The sequence below is a fragment of the Brachionichthys hirsutus genome, chromosome 8, assembly GCF_040956055.1.
Source record: "Brachionichthys hirsutus isolate HB-005 chromosome 8, CSIRO-AGI_Bhir_v1, whole genome shotgun sequence".
Lineage (NCBI taxonomy): Eukaryota > Metazoa > Chordata > Actinopteri > Lophiiformes > Brachionichthyidae > Brachionichthys > Brachionichthys hirsutus.
Window position 1 is genome coordinate 4,770,351 of NC_090904.1, and position 26,771 is coordinate 4,797,121.

The window sequence follows — 26,771 nt, forward strand, 5'->3', positions numbered from 1 at the left end:
ATCTCGTGGCGCAGGAGACGCTGCTGCCGCTGCAACAACGAGATGGTCTGTGAGTGGCTGCGCAAAAAAGGATTCCAGCATAGAGCAGATTCCATCCATCTGATGGGCACCCTGGAAAGAAATGGAAATGTGTGCGTAAAATAAACTCTGGGAGTCGGAGTTCCGGTGGATTCAGGGCAATGAAAGCGTGATTAAACAACCCACGCACGCCTTGTCAGTGGGGAGGAAGGTGGGCTGACCTCAGGGCCAACCTCTGCGGCTGACGTCGCTCCTCCTCGCGGCTCCGTCGCCTCCGGCCCGGAGGTCTGAGCCTCCCCGCTGTGAACGAGGGCGATGCTTTTCGTCACCATTCATTCTCAGGCAGGCGCAGCGCAAAGACGCATCCGCGACACTTCCCCGCGCAACTTTTTGGAGACGAAAGATGACAGAAGAAAGCAGGGGCAAACGAAGGAAGCAAGCCAACCCCAGGAGAAACCGAGGTAAGTTCTGAAGCATCTTGCGCGTGAAAGTTTCCATTAAAAAAATAATAATAAAAAGCTGGTGAAAGTTTCGATCAGAAAGCGGGTGGAGGATGCGGGCAGCGCAAACTCTTCTCGTGGAAACGTTTCCTCAGACATTGGCGAGCTCTTGGACTGCGTTCGTATCCACGGACGCGCGTTTTGCGTAAATTGTCAGCCAATTGTCTACCTGTGCGCACACCTGAGCAAAGACGAGAAGTAAAATGCGCGCGGCGATTCGCAAGAAAAGCTGAATGTTGTTTGTTGTTGTTGTTTGTTTTTCTTTTGTATATCTGTCCAGAGAATTTTATTTCCGTTTTTCATTTTTATAAAGAAGTCGTAAATCAACGACTTGGAAAAAGATTAAAACTTTGTCACTAAACGTTTTTTGTTCGTTGAATGAAATAGTATTCTTGAGTCAACGGAGAATGTTTCAGCTCCGGTTCTTCAGCGCGACTTTGTCTCGAAGCTCTGAAACTGAAACTTTCAATGACGCGCCGCTAATATCGAACCCAGAATCAATGCCTGCAGACGGATCTGACATTTGCAGCCCGATTTTAGTGAGTTTCTTTGAACACGAAGTTCATCGGAACAAACATATCGCTTTAGTTGCATGTTCAGGTATAATCTGAAAACATTTTTGATTTAAAAATACAAGTAAATAAAATCGATCATCATTGATTGCTAATTTACGATCTCAGTTTTCTGGTCGACTGCATTGATTTAAAGTGTCCGACAATTTAATATACTAATATTTTACAGTAATTAATCAAACTAATGTAAATTTATTGATTGCCTCAGATGAACCAAATCTATAGATAATCCCTTCACTCACTACAACAGCGTGGCGTGGGCAGTGATTTAGAACCCTTTTTTATGATTGTCCGTGAACTCAGCAGAAGTATGGACGCAAACGTCTGGCAGTAGAAGAGTACAAAAAATTACATCAGACTAAAATCTATATTTCCAGAAACAAAAACAACAACAAAAAACTGTCTAGAACATAAAAGTCTCTCAATTTAAATCTAAACTTCTTCCTAACATCACAAGAACATGCAGCCCCGAGATTAAATCTGCAAATCTAATTATCTAATAAAAGTAATTCTATCATATTTTTTACCTAATGAGGTTTAAGGGTGATGCGTCACAGCTGTGTCCTGTTGGCACTGCAGTTGGTGCAAAACTGTTGGGTGATGCACAGAAAGTCCAGGACCTATAGCAAACCTATACCGCTCCCCAAAAGTCTTAACGCAGAAACAAAAACCAGACATCTTGCTATGACTGAAATGATTTTTATTTTTTTTGCCACAGAAACTCGCAAACATTGCTGGATTTATTCTGAAGTCTGGAGGTTCACATCCCTTTCGACCTTGCAGAGATCTTGTTAGTCTGAGCTGACACACACATCTGTCCTAAGCCTATTTGCTATGAGGAGACTGTTTACTTCTTCTGTTTTTCTTATTTAGTTTATTAGTTTGCTGTAAAGTGTTTCCTCATTTAATCTGGGGAGGTGTGAAGCTCAGAGGGAGTATCACCAGGGTGAGATCCCTTCTGGCTTCTTAGTGATAACGGGTACTTGAGTGTGCATGCACACACACACACACACACCCTTTGACTCACGTAACAGTTTGCAGACTGACTGCAGTCTATTTAACAAAGCAGCACTGTGCCACTGCTGCGACTGCATGTTTAACAAAAAAAAACCCACATCTATTTATCAGATTATTATGAAGCAGTCCAGTTTAATTCCTGCAGGGACCCCAGACGGAAGATAAACTTCACCTCCTGTCAGATTCCAGTTAGTTCGACTGCTGAAGCTGCTTTAAAGTGATTGTCATGAAAAAGTGACAGAAATGTTGTCGCCAGTTTGCTGATTCCCCGCCATGTTTGACACATTAGGACATAGATTTGGTCGGCGTTTTGAAACGCATGTGACTCTGCATGCTGCTGATGGTGATGATATGATTGAACATAACGTGTGTGTGTATGTCAGACATGTGCATGTAAAGTCAGCACGAGTGAGCGCTCGCGCTGTTTGTATTCCTATTTCAGTTTGGCTGTGTTAGTGGGTGCGATTTGGAATGTGCTTGGCAAGGAGTCGTCCATGTGAACAGGGAGTTAAAGGTCCTTGATAAAACCAAATGAATTTGGCAGGCCAGACTCATAAGACAAAGATTCGGGCATCCATTCCAAACCGACAGCAGAGAGAAAAGGCACAGGCAGAGTTCTCCTCTCTCCAAGGCGCCTATTGATTAGGTCTCTGTCTCCCCCCAAATAAAACTGCCAATGTTCTCCACTCTGAAGCAATGTGATGAAATTACTACTCTTCATTCCTGGCAGATTGAAAACAGGCCCGAAAGAAACACCCATTTGAAATGATGTCCTTTATTTATCGTGTGTGTGAGAGATGTGAGTTTCAGAGGGAGTAGCCAACGGTTCAGCATCCTCCTTCAGGCCGCAGTCAGTGGACTCATTGATTTATGACATCACGGGGTCTTTTAACTTTTTTTTTTCTTATCACGAGAGATAGTGGTGAAATCCATGGCATTCGTGCTTTTAAAAACTGCTTTTTTTACTAAGTTAAAAAGAAAGATGGATGATTTTTAAAGAACAGAGATGGCATGTGGTTTTTTTCATGTGTGATACGATTGTTTTTTTTTTTTACTTCAAAAAAAAGTATTCAGTTTGCATTTATGGAGAACATCAAATTTATTGTTTCAGTTTTTAAGAAAAGAACTGAAACAAGAATGAAGCAATCCTTTAATACCCACCCTCTGTCTTTTCTTTCCGACAGAGGCAAAACCAAATGTTGTCATTTATCTCCTGTGTTTTATATGATCTCCGCCCTGCCTCCAACTCAGCAGGCATCCTCACCACCAGAATGACATCCACACGACTGATCAGACGCGTTCAAAGCTTCGCTCTTAAATCAAATAGCATTTAATGAGCGCCCCCATGAACATATTTAGTCTTGTTGCCTCGCTCATTGTGTTTGGTTATGAAAAGCCTCCCTCTGTTGTTGAGCTGATGGGCTTTTTTTTTTTTAAGGAGACTGCATTCTCTGTTTTCCCCAATCCCTCGTTCCCATTTCTTCTTCTTCTTTTTTCAAGTGCCAATTTATTTAAACTCCTTTTCCCTTTTTCTTCTTTCTCCTTCATTGATTTCCAAACCCCAGTCTTTGTATCCAGCTGGGGCCCAGCTGTGTGTCTGTGACTGTGTGTGTGTTTGTGTGGGTTTTTCTGGCACAGCGCTGCCACACCGAGCATAGCACACTGTACACAAAGGACCGGAGCAGCAGAAAACAGAGGGAAAAGGAGAAAGAGAGAGAATGATGGGGGGGTTGAATGTGAAGGCCGAGGTGCTTGTACTGCAGAGAGCGGAAGGGCCGGGCCTTTTTGGACCGGGCCTGCTCAAACGGCAGACGTATCAGCGCTCTGGGATGACGGTTGGCGAGCGTGAGGCAGCAATGAAGCTCACAGGCACCACAGTTTATTACCAGGACCTTTCAAGAGGCTCAGCTCAGGCGTCAGAATCAGTGGGTGGGAGGGATGTATAGGAGGAGGAAGAAAAGAAGAGAGGTGGACGGCAGAGGCGGGGAGCTGATGGGATCGACAGGGCCCGAGGCGGTGAAAGCATGCTCTTCGGCGTGAGAAGACGAGAGCCGAAGGGGTCGAGCGGCGTGAGGGGTAGAGACAGAGGAGATGTTTCCTGATTCGCTCCTCCACTTTCTTACAGCTCCGAGTATCAAAGATGTTTTTTTTCATCCCAGCTTTGTGCTCGATGCCAGATCTGCACAGCAGTAATAGGGAATCCCTTGATTTAGTCCCGCTGGTATTTATCACATGTTTAGTCAATTATTGCTCATTCCAATGGTTCAGATGTAGCCGCTCAGTCGCATGTTTTGCGCTACATTCTTGCTGCCTGGCTGCCACACTGTTGATCCGCTCCAGAAGGAATTATTCGGAAAGTTTCACTGCGACATTGCAGGAGGCGTTTTCCGCTATATTAGCCCCCAAACATGACTATGTGGAGTTGTTGGATCTCCTTTGTCATAAACCTTTTCTGTACATATATATATATATATTTAAATAAATCCATGCAGACTTTAATTCAAACTTGGTTCAAGAAAATCACAATGTTCTCTGTCGGTAGGTTTGGTGAAATTCAGTTTGGTGATCAGGAATACATTTTGGAATAGAACAGAATAGTAGCGTGGTGAATTTAATCCTAATCAGAAACCTGGGAGCTGAACGTTTCCCTTCTAAACTGTAGGACAGTGCTACAGAACAGTGCTCATAACATGTGCTCATGTGTGCACAGTGTTTGACCTAAGTACACTCCTTACGTTGTGGAAGCAGACTGTACTTTTGGAGGTTTCTCATATATATTCAATTGTCTTTTTTTCATCATTATGTCTACCATAATAGAGATGGTAGACATAATGTAAAAGTCTGATGTTGTAAATTAATCCCTTCTCATTCGCAACATATTCCATGTGCACCGTTGTTATTCCATTCTTTGTCTTTATGTTGGCAATACCTTTTCACCATGAAGTCTTATTTTGTGGCGCTTCCCTTTCGTGGTGTGTTTGATGTGCTGCATATGTTTTACACAAGGTAGAGGTTAAAAGGATCCACGCAGGCGGGCCTCTCTGCGCACAATTTATAGATATGTGCTGTTTTATCACACACCTCAAATTAAATTTGGAACGCCAGCTTCAGCTGTCATATATTACAAGGCCCAGATGGATGGCAGAGGGAGGATGGGGGGGGGGAGTGACGGAGTTTAGCAAAGGAACTTAATATAGTGAAGCAGCAGGGCGAAGGAGGAGGAGCTTGATATGTGGTCTGTATCAGCAACTGTCAGGATAAAGGAGGCATTCATTTAGGATTTGTCTAGATCGCGGCCGAGGCCGGAAAACCTTTTTACCATCATTTTTAGTGCTTCAGCTTCAACTCCTCATTTATGCCTCGCTCTGACTCCCAGTCTTTTTCTTCGTATCGTTTAAATGTTGTTGTTTTTTACTTTGTCTCAGGGGCGACGTGTTCTTCCACTCCCCGTTAGATCACTAATAAAAAGTATTCTTGAACTAAACAGATGTATTGAAAGAGAAACAATCAATTAAATGGTTTAGTTGTGCAATTGCATTCACGATCGGATGGCCTACAAACAAAATGATCTTGTTTCTCAACATCAGAGTGCAGCGCCAGAGGAGAAAGAGCTCTGTTTAAAGTAATAGCAGGCAGATTACAGCCTCAGTTGGTTATATGGATAAATAGTTTTCCATGGTATGTGATTTCTTTGTAATGAGATATCGCCATATGAGAATTAATGTATGCTCTCAATAATCAAGATGGGAACATATAACTACAGACTGGTATTCATTACTTTTAGAATAACTGTATTGGTTCTGAAAATTTGATGTTAAATGTTTTATTACAAGCAGCGCACAAAATCCAAAACGAGCTTCTATCATTGTGTTACTTCGACTGAGGGAGGTACACTTTAATTAATTAATCCTGTAGCTGGGAACATCCTGGTCTACAGTAAAGAAGTTCTCACTAGCAATGATACCACCTTCAAACTGTCCAAATGAAACTCAAAGTTATTCTATTTACAACGAGAAAAGCACTCAGAGAGCACAGACCTCCGCCAAGCAGCTCATTCCCCTCCTAATTTACACCGTCCACATGGTGATCTGGATCATCATCAAAAGGTTCTAGATTGTTCTTTGTATCTACCAATTATGAAAAGTAAAAGTGAATCAGAGTTAACAGATTTTTGAATGATGCCAAGGTCCATTTTGCACGTCACTATCCGGGTGATGCCAAAACAAATTTTTAACTTAAGTAGTCTGAGGAAAACAATGGCTCCAATTTGTTGACAACATATTTTCTGTTGATAAAATAATCTGCAATAAACTCTAATTCTAATTTTCTTTTCTCCATTTTGGCCACGTCAAGAATCAAGGCTTGATTTTACTAACAAGATCCCCAGCGCAAAACAGAAATACTGAAGGAAGCATCAGCAAACAGTTTGAAAATCTCAACAGATCTCAACATAAGTGTGTGTGCAGAGATAACACGTAACATAACACGTAACCCCGCCCCTGGATTCCTCTTCAAAGCATCACCTCCTCCTTCCTGTCCACTCCACCTTCATAACCTCAGGTGAGAAAAAACATAACACTTGGACTGAAAGCAAGAAATTCAAGGGAGAGGAGAACGAGCCAGCTCCCCCTCTTTCCCTGTCTCTCCTTGTACCTGTGTTCACCTGGCACCACCACCTCCTTCTGACCTGCACACACACACACACACACGCACACACACAGCTACCTGGGGAGGGAGTTAACACATTCCATCATGAGGCAGATATGCTTCACTGATTTCTAGGCCCACCTGTAATGGTGAAGCTGTAATATTTTACACTATGATAATATCTATCTGATCCCTCCCCGCCAACCTCTCTCTCTCTCTCTCTCTGTTTATTTCAAATACCCGGTTCCAAAACAGTTAAGATGCTTTATTAAAAAAAAAGAAATAGCAAAACAAATCAGACAATTTCCAAATCCTTTATCTGATACACCTAAATTGAAAACAGTATAAATACAACAATAAAAGTCATACCTCTACAGTTACAGAAATTTCATTAAATGCAATGCTGATGAAGTGACACATGCCAGAGAGACTGGAACAGCGCAGCGAAAATACTTTGAATAACTGCTCTCATTGGTAAAGAGGTTATTTGCTAGAGTGATAATGCCACGATTGAGAACAGAAGAGACTTCCTCGAATGGCTCAGTCATTCACAAGAAATGGGGGTGAGAGGTCCACCACTGTGAGAATCCGTAGGCCCTTTTGCGGATGCGTAACTTTACTGTAACTTTAATGTTTCCAGCAGACAAATCCAGAGGAGCAGGCAAATGGAGGAAAAGCCCAAAAAACAGGCAGGGCAGGTAGCCGTGATTCAGAATCAGGATTAGAGTGGAACAACTCGCTGACAATCCGGCAGACAGCAGAGGACTGATCTGAGTATAAATGCAGTGGGGCTGATGAGGAGATGAGCAGCAGGTGTCCAGAGCAGCACAGGTGACGTGGGTGAGCTGATGACGGGCGTGGCAGGCAGTGGAGCGAGATTAGAGCAGGAAGCTCTGGCTGGGTTCTTGACAGATATCAAAGAAACAGAAATATTTCTCAAGAGGGAAAAAAATGAAGTGGTTTTCTGAAACTTGTGATGGCAAGAATAAACATAATTAGTAGTATGCAGTCGTGAATATAAAGGAAGAAAATAATTGAATATTAACTAATATTGATATTCACAATTATCTGTCAACACGAGGTCAGAAGACAATTTTAGGAAAATGACATGTAATAAGTATAAAATGTGAATTTTATTTAACACCATTCAGCAGTATTTACATACATCATTTGAGAGAAAAAAAATCCAATACAAGTATATACCAACATTTCTGGAATTACATGAACTAGAGAGATTTAGTGTACCATAAATCTTGTACATGTACATGATACATGTATTCCTTCGGCCTGAGCGGTCGCTGCCGCAGAGACCTGGACTTTGGAGGGCAATAGTGCCATTTCATTTCTTTGACATGGTCCTGCACAACCAAGCTGGCAAAATAAAATGTGTATTTGTTTTTAGAACTCTACACTCTATAAGTATAGTGTACAAGGAGATGTACGTTACACATTGTCCACATGAACAGTATATCAAGATTCGTGAGCACTTTACAACTGTTTTCACTCTTTCTAAACATAAATCCTTTTGTTTGATTGTTCAATATTGAGAAGTATCAGCCTATCAGAAGACTAACGTGTGACTGTAAGGGTATCTGGAAGAATATTAACATTTTACCAGTTTACGGAAGATATTTCACATATATACTGTAGTACATACCTATCTTGACACCTATATACAGCACAACGATCTCCTTTCCCCATATTTAGAGAAATATTCTTCAGCAACGCAAACCGCAAAGCGGCAACAGACGAGTTGCCCCCAAACAGGTCCAGAATCCTAAAGTTGCACGTCAACAAGATGGCGGTATCCATGAAACGGCTTATGGGGGCACTGAGAATAATGTTTCTCAATGTGTAACTGCAAGAAATGTGAGGATTCCACAATTTACAGCCCAAAATATCCTCAAAATCTCTTTTGGATAACCGCTGTCAGTAAACACAGCTCAGAATAATTATTGTATGAAAGTTCAGATAAAGTTTGATGTTAAAGACAAACCATAGATCACTAACGCTTTGGACTGGAGCAAAGTGGAATTCAGCTCAGCCGTTCTGACAAAGTCAACTTCTTTTTTTCGCTGTTTAAGCTTTTTTAAAGATCATCAAGATTTTTTTACCAGCTCAGAGTTCAAAGTCGGCATCTGTGATGGCATCGGGGGGGGGTGATAGTGCCATTAATGTCGATATGCACATAAAGATTTGTCTGCCAGAGACAAATGAAATCACATCCTGTCTCCTTAGGACCGCGTAGCTTCAGACAAAGAGACTCGACTCCTCTGGTGTGTCTGCAGTCCAGACCTGCCTCCCATTGAAAATGTGTGGCACATTACGAAACCCAAAATACATCAATGGAGATCTCAGACCGTTGAGCCGCTCAAGTCGTATATCAAACAAGAGTTAGACAAAGTTCCACTTTCAGAACTCTACAATTAGTGTCCTCTTCTCAAACACTGAGTGTTGTGAACATCAACCCAACTACAAACATGAACCTGTGAGAAGAAACGTGAGCAAAACCTGAACATTAAAAATATTGTTATTAAATCAGTGAAGTTAAAAGATTTTTTGATAAATCATTGCATTGTGTTTTTATGGATAATCTCCGAACCATTTTGGAGTATCCGGTTTGTCTCCCAGACACAATGAGGATGTGAAGGAATCATTTTCATTGATGCTGCATTAAAGTCAAGGCATGTGTTCTCTCATTCATCCAATAAACCCTAAACACATAAAACACACTGGCCAGCTGTAACACGCTAACATGTCTGTGATCACTGGCGATATGCAATATTCGATCACGAATCTTAATCTGTGGTGGCTCAGGTATGATAAGGAACAGGATCCATTCACCGGAAGCATCTCACGCTAGAGAGGAAGCAAAGCAAGCGAACTGTCAGCATGCACCGATGTCATCGGTCTTATCGCACCTTTTTCCGAGTATATCTCATGCTTATTTCGAACAGCATTGCAGGGGCAGATTTTTAAATGAAAGGCTGGCCATTCACTAGCTGAAAATGAAAAGGCAGAGAGAGAGAAGAAAAAAGAAAAAACAACCTATCCTGAAGTTGTACAGAATCGAGTTATTTATACTCTTTGGCTAAGCAGTGGACTTTGGTACCTCAAGGAAACAGTGCAGTTATGATTATACAGTGCGTGCGTCCAGTTTTGCAAGAGGGATAGAAGGGGCAAGGAAGTCATAATGCTAGCTGGCAGCATATGAGAGGGAGGCTGCGTCATCCAGATCATGTAAGTAAGAGGTAGGTGAGAATGTGTCCAGGCCTGATGTTGGGATGGGGCTCAGAACTTCAGACACACAACTGGAAGGTTGACTTTCTTCTCCTCTCCCCACACTCTTCTGTTCTCTCTTACTGTTCCAGTGTTCTGTCTTTTCTCTTCTGCCTCTTTCTTCATCATCCCTTTGTTTTCTCTTCATCCGCATGTACCCTGGACTTTTCATTCCCCTATCCCCTTTATTCCATCGCAGCATTTAATCACCTCCTCCTGCTTTCCCTCCAGTCTCCTTCCATCTCGGCATCCTCCGCTCCTCCCAGCCCGGGTTCCAGGTTCGCCTCCCTTGTCCCACTGACACCACACACTGCTCCCATCCCCCCGAAAACCACTTCAAACAGCCAACGCCATCAAAGCCCACAGTCAGTCAGCCAGTCAGTCAGCCAGCCAGCCAGCCTTCTGCTTCGACTTAAAATTACTGTCGTCCCAGTCGCAGGGCTGCTTTCCTCTTCTGATACACATCAAAGATCCTCTTAAACTCCCCACGTTTGCTTTTTAAACCTTTCTTCTTGTTGAGACTTTTTATATACATTATTTTTGCTGGTTGAGGTTTTTATTCTCTCGCTCTCTCCCTCTCTTCTTCACGCTCGCCATCATTTTTTTCCTCCACTGGGCTAGGTCAGTAATGACATGCACACACTCTCAGGGTTGTTCTGCTGCCTTTGCATTTTTATCCATGACTTTAATTAGTTTCTTTTTTCAAGGCGTTGGTTCGTTCTTCACATGCACTGTACACATTCTCTCTCAAACACACACACACATGCATGCATGCACGCACATTCAAAAGCAGAGTCCTTCACTTTCCTAACCTAAAATTAACCTTAATATAATCGTAAATTAATCTTAATACTTAAGTGTTCCCCTTAAAATGTAATGATTCACATCATGGATGCTGCCTTATCCCAAAAAGAAAGGCGAGTCCCTACAATGCATAAACACACGCATGTCCTCACTATGTCTACACACACTCACATGACTAATGTGTGTTCCTCTTTTTTTTGCTGTCTGTGTTTATGTATGTGTTTGTTCAAAGGACAGAAATAAGCGAGGAAACAAAACAGAGAGGAAGCATCACGGCAGGAAGCATTTACTGGCACACAAGGAACAACTGAGAGGGAGAGGATGAAAATAAAATCAGAGTGACCCATGAGAAAGGCATCTCTTCTGTGTTTCACAGCCACGGAGGTCACGTGTGGTCACGGTGTAAATCAACGCTGAACCTGAGGGTGTAATGTCGATTTATACCAGATGATGGCGCCCTATCTGTATGTTCAACAAACCCAGGGCCTGGCTGTCAGACCTCATGAGGCCAAACAGGGAGAGAGACTGAATCAGAAGCAACTGGTCCCTGATTCGGTTTAGATGTTTTTGCTTTAACTGCCCACTTGTCTTTTATTTATTTGCTATATTTAGCCTAATGGGGAATGATCATTAATGATAAATGTCCAGGCAGGACTTTGCAATACTGGTCATACTGCTGTCAGTAAATTACTCCATATTAATACCGTGCATACTGCATCTATTTGATAGTTGGAAATGATTAAAGAACTTTACTGTGATACTAATAGAATCAATGAATAACACCTTTGACCCAAAGCGAATGCCAGATTCATGCTGATACCAATGTGCAAGGAAATATAAGAAGTATTTAAAATGCCTTAGTAAGCAAGTAAAGAAACCTTTTGAGGGAGAACTAGGACGCAAATGTCCACACTACCATTCAGCGGAGATCATAGATCGTTGCCCAATAAATCCTGTACATGTGTCATCCTATGCCCCTTGTGGTGGGGTGTAATCGAAATGACCATTTATATGAGAAAGGTCGCCTAATCATTGGAGCTCTGGGCATCTTTGTCAAAAGATGTAAATGGCTGTAGCGACTCTGTTAAATCTCACGCTTTAGTTCATACACACATTTGTCTTTCACTTCCCACCTTCATCATGTTCTGATGTTAACTGTAATTGATGTCATTCTGGAATTCATGCGCTAACCATATATATATTTTATATTTTGCATCGTGCTGCTACATTACTGCGGTAATTCTATTCAGATTTCACTGTAAATGTAGTTTTACATTGCAGTGAACACCTTTGCATGATGACCTTTTATCTGTTATAATGTAGGTTCCTCAATATTTGTCCATCTTTCCAATATGCATTTTTAGTAAAATGGTTACGAGTAATCAGATAAAGAAGGGCGGCATGGTGGTGCTGTGGTTAGCGCTGTTGTCTCGTGGGTTTGAATCCTATCTCTGCTGCGTTTGTATGTTCTCCCTGTTCTGTGTGGGTTCTATCTGGGTTCTCTGGTTTCCTCCCACCTCCAAAAAACATTAAATCTAGGTGACTTGATTACGCCAATGTGTCCATAGTGTTTGTGTGTAGGTGTGTGTGTGTGTGTGTGTGTGTGTGTGCGTGTGTGTGAATGGTTGTCCGTCTCTCCCTGCCGTCCGTAGCAAGCTGGGATAGGCTCCAGCGAACCCGTGACCCACAAAGCGGAAAAGCAGCAAGCAAATTAGTGGATGGACTCAGATGAAGACATTCAGACTTGGATAAGAACACCCCATAAAACACCTTTAATAGAGCTTAAATGCAGATGTTTGAAGTGGACAAAGTCAGTAGGATACCAGGCATTTTTGTTTCGCCCACAAAATCTGCCAAAGCTAGTAACCGAAAGTTGAAGCTTAACCAAATCCCACATTGTATAGCTGTTAAGCTCAAAGAGAAGTTTTATTTAGCATGCACCCCTATTAAAAAAAAACTTCAGAACCTTTGTCCTCTGTCGGAGAAAGTTTTAATATTCAAAAGGAGCCACTATTGTGTGGTTTCTTGCACCAACGTACAAAATAAAGAGCCACATCAGAAAGCTGAAACAGTCCTTGAGCATTTTCATGTGCAGAGAAAAAAGAAGGAAAACAAATTTGGAGGGGGGAAAGCAGGGGTATTTATAGAGTGGTGTGAGAGTTTTTGCAATGACAGGACTCTAATGAAGTGGAGTTTGGGTTTTGATTCACAGTGCGGTGAGTGCGTGGGTCCCTCCGCGACCGTTACTGCATTCCAGCGCCGATCCCTCGCTACACGGAAACCCGGCACGGGCCACAGGAGGAGGCAGAGGGCCAACTCGGAATAACCAAGCTAACCTTTCCCAGCGGCATCAGTGCTGCGTTCCAGCGCTTGCAGATACATGCGGGGAGTGCGATCACAGAGTCACGGTGACAAGACTGAATACATATGTGTCACACGCAGTGATAATAGATAGTTACATATATTGTTGGTCATCATTGCCACGCTAAATGAGTCAAATAACGTAATTCACGAAGTCCAGAATGATATCAACCGTGTTTTCTATTTTATTTTGGTAGGTTAATGTGTGTGTGAGTAATCTGTGTTTGAGTAATTTAGAATATTGTGAGGATGTCATTATGAATATTGTAGATGTTAAACTGAAAAGAGAGTAACTCTAGAAAACTCAAAATCTAATCTAATCTAATGTTGCATTTCTTCTGGTATTCCCCCCACCAATGGTACTAAAGCAGGAAGCCACATGTGCCTATTTGAAGATTAGTGCTGGTGTCAAACGAGGTCCTTCCTTTGACTCGCGTCCCCGGGGCGGTCTATAGGACAGGTAGACGTGGTGGCAAATGTCTCGGCAGCAGCATACAGGAAACCTCCAAAGGAAGAGCACAAGCGACCACAGAAGGTCTTTGCACTCACCTGCAGTAATATTTCGTGTCACTTCTGCAGAGATAAAAACTGATTACGATGTATTTCGCATTGACATTAATGAGCTAAGAGTCTCACTGGTTGGCATCTTAGTTTCTTGGTGCCTCTCGTCACTCAATGAGACGACCTCATCGTAGACAAAAGAAGCGAGGCAGCATCTTCATCACGGTCAAAGCCTCTGTGGAATGTGTTCAAACTGACATATGAACTTTACTTTCTGTTTGCATTGCACTCTTTTATGTCTTTTTGGAATTTCATTGCGATTGAGCTGCGCCTCCATTTTTGTCCTTCTGCGGTTAGTTTCTTTGGGAGCTGTGAAACTCCCTAAAATACTGCATGTTTTTAAAAAAAAACATACCATATGGAGAAGAGGCAACATAATCCATTGTGGAAGATAAGGATTATAAAAATAATCTTTATTGTCAGATAATTACCCTGGCTTGAAGTATCCTGGTCTGTAAAGTTATTAATTTCGGAGTTCGTGCAGAGGCAGCTGTCAACTCAACAATCATTATAGGCTACAGAAATAATCACGGATGTCTACAGTTGCCTGACCATAATCTAAGAATATATCGCTCTGGTGGGAACCTAAAAGAGGCGTGAAAGTATACCCTGTGAATGTATCGTTTGCATGTGCAGTTCACTGTATTTGCACCACAAAACGGAAAAGCAACAAGCAAATTAACAAATTAAATTAATTAACAGATAGCTCACCAGCAGGGACGATCACCTTTGTGGTGCCGTCCCTGCTCTGAGCAGCGATCACACCCAACACACACGCTTTGACTGCCTTTGTAATCTCTGTTTGGTTGTTTTACACCCAACTCTTTATAACGCCATCTTCACACGTCCCGACACGATTGCACATCATTAGAAGTGTCACATTTAGAAATGTGCACATATTCTTACAGCTTTAAGATAATAAAGGAATATGAACAGAAGGCTAATTATTTATTTGGTGGTTTTCGCGGTAGATCATTTGGGTTTGCTTTGCTGGGGCGTTTTTTTTGTCGTGTTTTTTGAAGGTTTGCATTCTCACTGTTATGTGTGTTTTCATGTAGTCTTTCAGATCTGTGCCTCTGATTTCAGTTGATGTTCAGAAGCCTTTCAGAGCAGCATTAGCAGCTGCACGCAGCAGCAGCAGCGCTGCTTGTCGCAGTCGGTGTCTTGGGGCTGTGCTTTGATTCACAGAGACTCCTCTAACATCGTACTGGGAGCTGACATGTGAATAATGAAACTAACAGCAGTGCACAGTCACACTAAAAGTGCAACTTGTTGGCAAATCCACTTTGTTAGCGGTATCAGTGAATCGCACGGCGGCTTTGAAGCTAGTAAAATGCCCAGGGTTGATTCTGTTTTTGTGTCACAAAGGCCTAATTGAACAGAATCATTAAAAGCCAGACTCGACAAGGCAAAACACCATCTCGATGCCGTTTGCTGCCAATTTAGAAACAGCTGAGTGTGCAGAATTACACTGCTGATGTGCACTCCTGTCTTTTACAGCCTAATCAATTGAAGGAGAATTTATCCGGTCCTTTTTTCTTGATCTGATTGTTGTGTGTGCCTTTTGCGCCTTTCAAAATGCAGATGTTTTCCCTTGGCTGCACGCTGTGGTTTAAATGCTCTGACAGGGTGGCGTCTCCTAAAGAGCATCTAAAGGCATAGAGCCGTGACTTTGCTGCTGTGGCACTGCATGAGCCGCACACGCGCGCGCGCACACACACACCAATACACACCCACACACACACACCCACACACACACCCACAAAGTTATTGCCACGCATTTTTATTTGTTCTCGTTTTTGATCATGTCCATCAACTCCATTTGTGTTTGTTTGTTTTTCTTTATTATTTGGATTTCTCTCTCTCTCTCTCTCTCTCTCTCTCTCAGACTGTGTGTGTGTGTGTGTGTGTGTGTGTGTGTGTCTGCCTGTATTGTACCATGTTTTTTTCACAGTTCAGCATTGTTGGAGGATATGATGGACAATTTGACACTTTCTTTTGCTTCACTAATTCCCCAGTCCTCTTTTTTTATTTTTTCTTGTCCTTATGCATGCATCTATGTCTCTTTACTCACTCACTCACTCTCTTGTCCTCCTGTTCTCTAAAATACATATCACAACACGGTATAGAACAAATGTCCTTCTAGCACCATGCTTCACATCGTGATATGACTACAATCCACATCAGTCAGTTGGATCTAGTCTCACAAGCTGTCATCGGTACACTTTTGAGTGGCCTAATACAAATCAGTCACGAAATGACTCTGGAACCTGACTGTGATGCAGATTTGCATGTTAATGTATTTCGGTTATTTTTGCCATGATCATTTTCTCTAGCTGCAAAAATGCAGCCGAAGTGCAGCAAGACATCATATTATCACCATTCCTGTTGTTAGCATGTCATTTAGAGCATTTAGTTTTCAATTTGCTGTCAACGTTCATGATATATTGTGTTAAACATCTGAATAAATTTAAATGAAATGATCAAAAATGCTAAAAAAAAACAACCCAAAAAAACTAGCACACAGAGCATTCTGTAAAATAAATAACTATTAATTACATCTTATGCATGTCATGACTCAGTTAGCCGGCACATTGTGATCGCTTTGAATTTTTTTGTCAGTGATGTTAAGGCAGGGTAAACACCCCAAACCAGAACAGTCTTATAGGTGTGTGAAGGAAGCATCATCCCGAGAGAGAGTGTAGCTGCTGCTGAGATGAAGGAGATCAGGTGGGAGGTGTTTCTTTCTGGTTTCGGTCCCCCCCTATGACTCATCATCTAAATGTCTGTAAGTTTAAAAAAAAAAAAAAAGAGCTGCCGCAGTCGGGATCTTTTTAAGTGGCACATATGACTTCGAGGATATATTTTGTTTAAGCGAGGCCGTTGCTGTCTGCATGACTCCACAGATGAATCAGGATTTGCCTCGACTGTGAGCAGCTCTCATAGGTACTGCAAAATTACAACACACACATCTTCCTCTACTTGAATTTTGTTCCATGTGTGGGCGTCCATGACCCTCAAGTTCAAAAAGGTTTTTTTTTTTTGACATTCTGAAAACATCACCAAATTAAACTGATGCCAGAAGGATTAGTTAAGCCGGTAACCAAATTAAACTATGTTGAAAAATAAAATAAAAATTATTGGAGAGTTGTGTAACAAAATAACCAATCAGTATATTTTCAATCTGTCCTCTCCTCTCGTTTCTGGTGACATTTTCTACCATATGAAGTTAATCAGATGTTAATGTAATACAATATGTCTGAAGATTCCTCTTAATTGTGATTTATTCCAGGTTGTTGGTCAACTATTGATCAATAAAGTATAGCATAATAATAAAACATCAAAATGTAAAAAAAAATTGAAAATGTATTTGAATTCTAATTGTACCTTATTTATTTTTTAATGGCACAAGTTAGTTAGTTAGTTAGTTATTTCAGGCAATGACAAAAAAGCAAACAAAACAACCCGTGCCATATTGCACTAGCCATATTTAAACAATAAATAATATGCCAATTCTGCCTAAAAGGGAGTGGGAAGAAATTTGCAAATGTACTCTATTACTCTATTATACTATTTTAATCATATTTCTTAATTTAATGGATATTTAAATGCACACTGAGGCCTAAGCAACAGTGTTTTGCTCAAATAGTCCAAGCGGTTTAAATGACCATACGGTCTGAGTCTGAAACATTTTTAACACATTTAATTCAATATATTTATTAGAAATCCATTATATTATTTTTTTGTTTAATTGTTCTCAGTTTGGCTCAAAGTTATTCTCTTTCCTGTTACAATCTTGAACTGTCGAAATCTTCGGAACTGTAAGAGGCCCCTCTGCGGTAAATTGAGCTCGACTTTGTTTGTTGCCGTGTGAAAGAGAGAGAGAAACAAACAAGGTAAAAAAAAAGAATTTGCCAACCATTGAGCCACATAGTTACAAAGTCAATCGAATCATATGTGTTCATCGTAAATAAGATGCAGATTATTGTGTCAATGTTCAGTCGATGCCTCTCGGGTTGAAATGGGAGTAGAATTATACAGACAATAAGAAATGTTTATATGATCCTCCTCTTCTTCATCTTATACGACCTTCATTTTGTGTGGTTTGAATTTTAATGTAGCTGCATGAAAATGATGTTCTTCCATGTGCCACACATGTGTGCTGAAGAATGCATTCAGGCGTCTGTCTCTGTCTGACCAAACTAATATAATAAAACAACTGCTGTTTGGTCATAATCTTTTTCGACTGTCAGTCTCTCAAATTTTCGTCCACTATCAGGCAGACAAATTAAAAGAACGCGCCATTGTTGTCCAACCAGCAGAAACGGTCCACGGGCAGTCGAGTGGTTGACGACGTTGTCGGTTTGCTGTCTCTGTATGAGTCACGCTCTTCCCATGCACGATTCAGTGCAGGCATAGCAGCAGTGGACTGTTTTCCATTGAGCTCTGATGGGTGTTGTTGTTGTCCTTTGTCCAGTTTATTATTTTTTTAAATGACATTTTTCTTAAAACATGAATTCATTGCTTGCCCGTGTGCCTTGACATACATAATTTAGGTGTGCTGCTACAACAAAAGAGCTACATGAAAGGACTCAATCCATCATCCACATACGTAAATAAATGGCCCTTGATAATGAAAGCCATGCCAGCACGGCCCGCTTTAATATCACGCAGCTTACTGTCATTCACGGTCACTGAAGGGAAAACACAGGGTCGGCTTAATAATGATCAGGACCAGACTGGGCTTCGTTTTGGGCCCAAAGGTAACTCCTGCAGGCCTGATGGGCCGACCCGTTACTCCACACAATTCTCCGCTGCGGTCAAACAAATTTGATGACCAGTTTCACCCCCCCAGGAGAGAGTATTACCCCCCCCCCCCCCCCCTTCATCAGCGAAGCAGTGGTGCGTGGAGCAGGGGCTTGGCTTGAATCAGAGTTTTGCATTTTTTACGGGGGGGGGGGGGGTAACAAAGCTGAAGGAGGACACACAACCTTGTGATGCATACGGTTACATGTTTAGGTGTTAGTGAGATTTTGTGATTGCCTGATGCCCCCTCGCCTCCCAACAGCAGCGCCGGCCTCCGTCTTTCAGTAACAGAGTGAGTGTGTGTCTTTGTCTGCATCTTCTAAATGTGAAGTGGAAAAAGAGGTGAAATAAGAACTGAAAGTAAAATACTTATCGATCTTCGTGTCCACCAAAATTTCTTTGTTTGTTTTTACAAATTTGTCAGAAGGTTCTATTAAGACCTTATTTTCCTAAAATTAGACTGTTCTGACAATTACTTCATGGTACAGCTCAATCCGCTTGTAATTGGACCGTATACATACACCGTCCACATGGTGATCTGGATCATCATCAAAAGGTTCTAAATTGTTCTTAGTATCTTTAAAAAGTAAAAGTAAAATGAGAAGTAAAAGTGAATCGGAGTTGATGTGTATTTTTAACAGATTTTTTAATCGATAAATGGGGATTCATTGTTAAAATGTTACATTTTTCTTGACCTCATTCTGGATCAGATCCAGAAGACATTTCCACAATAGTGCATATCGGACCTCTTTGTGACTGTACTTTTTAGTGAGTGAATTTCCGGATTTTTTTAAATCCAGACAGGTATCCGAACCAAGACCCATCTTCAGATTTTCTTTTCATCAAGATCCCTCCAGCACTTTTTACATAATCCTGCTAACAATCAAACAAACGGCGTCAAAAATATAACATTCTTGGCAGAGGTAAAAACGGACAACATATTAAAAAGGTTTCTGGTTGAGTCTCTCTGATTCTCTTTCAATTCCTGTCATGTTTATTAAAATGACGATGGAATGGTTGTGATTTGTTTTTTGTAACAATTATCTCATCCACCTAAATTACATCTAAAATGCAAAGAAAAATACTTTGTATTTTGAGTCATGTCTATAATTACATTAAAACACATTAAACACATCATATTCATATTTAACAAAAAAATAAATTATTACTAGCATCACATTCGATGTATACTAAGAACATCGAATATGTGATGCATTCAAATATCACGAATGCATCGTGATATTTGATTTTATAAATATATTTTGAACTCCAGTGAGGATACTGACTACTGGCCCATGATCAACATGTCTTTGGTCTCCTATTTAAATGAGCCTTCTCATTGTCTCTCCTCAAAGTGGATGCCGAGCAAGTCACTTCCCTGGGATCTGAGGGGGAGGATGATGTTGGCCTGTGGAGCTTGGAGCCCCAGGAGAGCCTGGACAAGACAAGCCTGACACCTAGCGAGGGGACGGAGGAGCCCGGCAGCCCGGCTCGCCCCACACAGCTGCACAACCTCAGCCCCGACAGCAGGAGCTACTGGAGCCAGGCTGAGTTGGAGCCCAAAGCTGCAGGAGACAACGGCGCCGCATCTTCCACTGAAAGGGAGGGAGACCAGGAGCCAATGAGGAAGATGCACTGTAAGTTACAAACGAAAAAAAAATTGCTATTTCAAATTAAAACCTTATTTTCTGAAATATTTCTGCACTTGTTCTGAAGAATTATCAGCAGGCTAGGAGACTAACAACTTCACGGTGTTTTTCTGATGCAACACACTTCCAGTCTCCTGATGCTCCTCAGAGCCCTCTAGACACACCTTCATATCGGTTCCTTGTGAAACCATGCCTTCCCTTCAAGCCGCTCCCTTTTCCGACTTCTATTTAAGAAGGCAGCCTTCTGAACGCATAACAAAAGAATTCATCCCACACAATGTCACTATATTTCCACGCATCAAAGAGGTGATGTTACGGCACTGAAATCACGCCGAGCTTTGCGAGGCTTCCCCTTGTATTTAGGAGCGATCAAAGGCTCACGAGGCTTGCCTACTAACAATCACTTAGCTCCCTCGCCTCGCGTGATTCCGCCTCGCCTGATGAAGGCGAAGCTGAGCTTTTACAACACTCAACCGCACAGACTCTTCCCTTTGCCACATTAAAAACAGCTCAAATGATGCCAACATCTGCAAGCATTTGACAAATGTTCCTCAAAGTCGCTGCGAGCTGACTGGCTTGATTCGTGATAAGAGACACCCTGTCCTTTCTTGTGGCTTTCTCCCCCTGCCTGCCTGTTGCTGTTGACTTGGAAAGAGTTCTCTAATTCTGTTCTGTTCCATCTGGAAGCATGTTGTTTTATCTGCCACTCACATAAACACTTAAGTTCCATTAGATTCAGTTGCTCAGTGTCGCTTCGCAATTTATCCCCACTCCCAAGCGCATAGTTTTGAAACCAAGGCTGGGGCTCCGCTCTGAGGTTTCTGCCTGTTCTGAGGCAATTTTTCCTCCTGATGCTGAGATCTCACTCATGCAGGAATGCTGGGCAAATTAAAGAGTAGGCTCTAGACCCGCTCTGCACGAAACCTTTCGTGAGCTTTCTTTTGCTGTGATTTGACTGTAAAAATGAAATTGATCTGACTTGACCTCCTGTGGCCAAACATACACACACACACACACACACGTGAATGCATATGTGAGGCATTCACATCCACGCAAAGCCAGAGACCAAACCCTCCCTCTAGAATTTGAGTTAGCATGTGACAATGCAACAAAGGCAGTGGTTCAACCGCACCGATGCGCCTGCTGGCAAGAATGCTGATCAATCATTAAAAAAATATAAGACAAAAGAATTTCCCTCTCCAGAAGAGATTCTGTATTTCCAATATATGACTGCGTAATAACTGGATGTTTTTTATGCTGCTTTGGACAATGTTTGACACGTTTGTTGGTCTGTTTTATTGCCTGTATTATATTTATTGTGACAGCATGGCTTCTGACCAAAAAGCAGTTTCACATAAGAGCTGAACTTTGGTTAAAAATGAAGATATTCCTTTTTTTTATATGAACATTTCAGTTCCTCTGCTTCATTTTTTTTTTTCCTTAGGTAAGAACTCAGATTCCCAGAACTCCTTTGAGGACCTGACCCACTATGAATTTCTGGCCCACTACAGGAAGGCCTCTACCTCAGCCATCGTCTTGGACCATCTGAACCACAACGGTACGGTAGCTGCGTACCACACGGGGAGCAGGCATGATGAGCTACCGCCTGCTATCTGGTCACCCGGAGCTCAGCACCACTCACCTGAGGACGCAGGTAGGCTAGATAATCAGCCAGACAGAATATCAGAGCGGCTCAACACAGGATGGTTCTTTACAAATTCGTTTCTGAGGAACTAGAGAATAAAAAAAGTCATCACTCATGGTTTAACAAAGAGTGTTTAACAAAAAATTCATAGTATGTGTAATGTCTGTGTAGGCTCTCTCAGTCATCCAGGTAAATAACAAAGGGCAGAAATTAAGAATAAACTGGACTTGTTTAAGTTTGGTTGAAGACGGTTCACCTCTCATCCAAGAGCCTTCTTCAGTTCTAAATGACGGGCAGAGAGTCCAGATACTTAAACTCCCGTTGGAGCAGAAAACACCAGGACAATACGACTCTTCAGGGGTCATTAGCATTCAAAAGGTGAAGGGTGGTTGTCCCCCCCACCCTCAGGTGAGCTGTTTTGTTGAGCTGCACCCAGGTGTGGCTGGGGGGTTGTGGATTTTGGGGACTGAATTGTAAATTGCTAATAGATGGTGTCTTAATCCTCCTCCTCTGTTCAGGGATGGTTTCTCCAGTTTGATAAAAATGGCTTCTTTAACTCCTACTTTCAAATATTCTGTCTTCCCTGGATAAAACCTGGACATTACTGTCCTCAAAAGAGTGTCCTGTGTCTTTCAGGCGCAGGTGGGCTGCTGAGTCTTGTCCTGATGAGTTGTCTCTCCTGTGTTGAGCCAGCAACATACAATTCAGTATTGACCTCTGTCCCCAAAATCCACAACCCCCTCCCCCCACCCCAGCCACACCTGGGTAGCAGCTCAACATAACAGCTCACCTGAGGGTGGGGGGGCAACGAGCCTTATTGTCCGGGTGCTTTGGGTTCTTTGTTTGTTTTTTGCTACAACAGGAGTAAAAGTATCTCAACTCTCTACCAGTCTCTCAGAACTGTAGAAGCCATTCTAGAAGGCATTGTTTTTTGGTTCTTTGGGCTGTTATTCACAAAGGATTTTCATTTTATACACATATATATGGTTACGATATTTAAATGCAATGTGTGTTATTGCTGGAAACATGGATGGATGGATGGATGGCAGCTAAACTAGTGGAACCTAAATTTGTTCGTCATTACATTTTTAATACGGCTACATGTTGATGCAATTTTGAGGATTTAATACAGTAAATCTATGTTGTTTTTAAGACAAAGAGAATTTAATGTACTTGTGTGAGTAAGAGTTTAAATAAATGTGTGAAAATTGTCGGTTAAAACTGTCGCCTTTCTGTTAACGCAGATGCAGGAAGGAGCCAGCAGACCTGCCCCGTGTGCCACAGGATGTATGAGCAAGGCGCTTCACTGAGGGACCATGTCAGGTACTGCCAGGAGGGTGAGGGGAGCCCCGTGTCCTGTCCCTTCTGTGGGTACACTGCCACCCATAGGGCACAGATGGACCGGCACCTGGCCCTTCACAATCAAGTGGGTTTATTAAGTGTATTTTTATTATTTTATTTATGATTAAAGTGACACAAATTTGCCCCTAAGATGTGTTGCATTATAAAAACTAATAATAATAAAAAATGTCCCATCATGCTAGACTGCCATTACTTTGGATCAAGCTGTGGAAAGCAGGAAGTTCAAATGTTTGCAGTGTGGGAAAGCATTCAAGTACAAACACCACCTCAAAGAGCATCTCCGCATCCACAGTGGTGAGGAAAAATAACTGCAGTTTGCTGTTGCTTCCACTGCTCCAGTGACTTTACCAGTCATGTGTTGTGAAATTACACATCATTTCATCTTTTGACAGAAGCCAAGTTAAAATAATTGATGACAGAAGATACCAAGTTAGACTTTCAATTCATTGCTGGCATCTTTTTGACAAATGCATCCCGTCTGTGTTTCGTCCTTTTAGGGGAGAAACCATATGAGTGCTCCAACTGCAAGAAACGCTTCTCCCACTCAGGCTCCTATAGCTCACATTTAAGCAGCAAGAAGTGCCTCAGCGTCGGAGGAAGCGGCGGAGGGAGTGCAGGAGGAGCCAGCAATGTGTTCAATGGGCATGCCCAAAGCTCCTACAACCACTCATTTCCAACATCTCCCTCTGCAGGCGGAAGTAGAAACAGTAGCGATAAGGGCCCTGCGATGGCCTCACACACCCAGGATGATGTCATGACTCTGGGACCGTCACTCTTTGATACGCCGGAGCTTACAGTTCGGAACGCCAGCCACGATCCCACGGGCTTCCCCGGAGCTTCAGATCTGGCACGGCTTTGGGACGCCTCCGCTGAGCTTTCGCTGAGGGCCAGTGTTCTGAAAGGGGCCACCCTGCTGCCTTATCTGCACTCTGGGAACAAGTTCGAGCAGCTGCTCCAAGAGATGCTTCATAGGGAGGTGAGGAAAGATGAGGAGATGGGTATAGAAGGAGGAGGAAGCAGATCCAACAGGACGGCTTCACCTGACAGTGGAAGAGATGCTGTGGTTTCAGGCGGAGGGGAACGAGGTGTGCTTGGGCTGACATGTCGCTGGTGCTCCCAGCCTTTCCCCAATGTGGAGATGCTCCTTCGGCATGAGCGCTACCAATGTAAAATGAACCCAGAGGTCGGGGAGCTGCCTGAGAGTCTCTGCATTAAAGAACACCCCTCTTCACCTTTATTCTTCACTCGACCTGCTCTCCAACCGGAGAACAGCAAACGGAGCGAAGCAAGCAACGGATTGCCTGGCAGCAACTCACCGTTGCAGAAGCCCGGCTGGCAGTCTGTACCCCAGCAGCTTTTTATTGCCATGCACTCGCCCCCTCTGCCCCAAAACGATGCCATCCCCTCACGAGTGTTCTGGTCTCGCCAATCAAAGGGAAGCCCAAGCAAAGCAATCAATCAATCCACTGAGCTGTCATCACCTTCAACAAGGAGGAGAGTTCCCTCTTCTGAGCTCAGTTCTCCGATCTGCCTCGACCTCACCAGCTGCCCCCATGAACTCCCCTCTCCACAGAGCCAGACCAGCAGCCCCTGGTCCCAGAGTGAGCCGCTAGATCTCTCCCTGCCCAAGCAACTCCCAGAACAAGACCAAAGGGGTAAGATTGTAAATGGCAACTCAGGCCGAGGAGAGCGGAGGGACCTCAGGACACAGGGCTTTAGGAGGCCAAGTCCAGCTTCACATCTACCCCTTCACCACCACCAAGTCTACAGCAGGGCCGGAGCGCCTGCTTTTCCAGGTTCCTTATACAATGAATTTCCGATCTTTAACCATTCTGGGTTAGGGCTTTCAGGGCATGATGGAATCGCCATTCCCTTCAGCCAGCAGCCTAACAGCCCCGGGTTCCTCTCTCCTATGGCTTACATGATGGAATCGGATGCAGAGGCGACACTGAAAAAGATCCACCAGGAGAGACAGGCTCTCATGGTGAGTAAGGCTTCTCTCCTAGCACTTTGTTTTAAGGAATACTGGGGAGTTATTGAAATACAAGTCTGCATGGAAGAAGAACAAAAACTGCTATATAAATGTTTCTGTGCAGGGTGAGGTGCTGAACCGCGGAGCTCTGGATTATCTTTCTCTAATGGACGAAGGGCTGGATGGAGAAGGAGGGCCAGGGAGGAAGAGACTGAAGAAGACAGACGAGGGGCTTTATGCTTGTGACATTTGTGAAAAAACCTTTCAGAAGAGCAGCTCCCTGCTCCGACACAAATACGAGCACACAGGTCCGTAGCCCGCCACACTATCCGCTAAAGCATTTCCCAGGCGCCGTAGCTCTCAGTGATCCCGGTTTGAAGTAAATCACCAAGAGCAAAAACAAAGAGTCAACTGGACTCGTACAAGTTTGGTTGAAGACGGTTCACCTTCATCATCCGAGAGGCTTCTTCAGTTCTGAACGACTGGCAGGGTTAGGGTTCGGTATTTTTCAGAAACGCCAGGGCAGGGGATGACAACGGGTTTCCGTTTGTCTGAGAGAATTGAGAATTATAGTCCTGGTGGTTTCGGACCTTTCTTTGTGTTTTTGCTCCAACAGGAGTTTAAGTATCTGGACTCTCACCCAGTCATGTAGAACTGAAGAAGCTTCTTGGATTAGAGGTGAACCGTCTTTAAAGTTCAGGTCTTCTTTTTCAATTAGCAGATTACTGTCATTTATTTTCAAGGTATATATATGCTGAAAACAAGGACTAACAATTGGCCTAGCCCTACAGGTGATAGAAATCACCTTTCAACTTCAGATAAATTCACACAAGGGTGGGTTAAAAAGTTTAAGTTCCGTAGTTCTTTAAACATATCTGTGTCAAAGAGATTTCGGTAAAAGAAAAGTCTGACCCTTTTTGCTGTTTAAATAACAAAAACTTTAAAAAAAAAATGTTTATTACAGGTAAACGTCCTCATGAGTGCAAAATCTGCAACAAGGCCTTCAAGCATAAGCATCATCTGATCGAGCACAGTCGGCTGCACTCTGGAGAGAAACCCTACCAATGTGATAAGTGTGGCAAACGCTTCTCTCACTCCGGCTCCTACTCTCAGCACATGAACCACCGCTATGCCTACTGCAGCAAGGACCAGGATCCAGACCAAGACAACGAGGAACTTCCTCTCACCCCAGGGACCGGCGACAACCTCGGGGGCCGCTTCGCCGATGAGACCCCGCTGTTGATGGAGGATACCCAAACGCTGCACTCCTTTCTCAGCGATTCCAGCCTGGATGGAGCTGCAGAGGCTCTGAAGGATGAAGAAGAGGAGGAAGATAAAGAGGCAGGAGTCAGTAATGGTCAAGAGGAAGAGCCACGTCTGGCAGGGGTAGCAGAGGCGCGTACCGCCCAGCAGTCGCCTTCAGAGGACAACGAGAGAAATGGTTATGATTTGGGATGCCTGCATGATCACGATGCAAAGAGACAACTCTGGGAGCAAAACACTAAAGACCAGAATGGAGACTTGGACAAATGTGATCTGAACCTGAGTATAAAAGATTTAGCCAGAATAAAACCTTAA

General features: G+C 42.9%; 1 protein-coding gene across 1 annotated transcript; it reads left to right on the forward strand.

The window, feature by feature from the left end:
* Positions 1 to 421: 421 nt before the first annotated feature.
* LOC137898050 (zinc finger E-box-binding homeobox 2-like) lies at positions 422 to 26,771 on the forward strand. Its single transcript, XM_068742046.1, has 8 exons — positions 422 to 479; positions 19,921 to 20,202; positions 21,659 to 21,868; positions 23,110 to 23,285; positions 23,404 to 23,515; positions 23,719 to 25,205; positions 25,318 to 25,501; positions 26,158 to 26,771. The coding sequence occupies exons 1-8, from the start codon at positions 422 to 424 to the stop codon at positions 26,769 to 26,771; spliced, it is 3,123 nt and encodes a 1,040-aa protein (XP_068598147.1).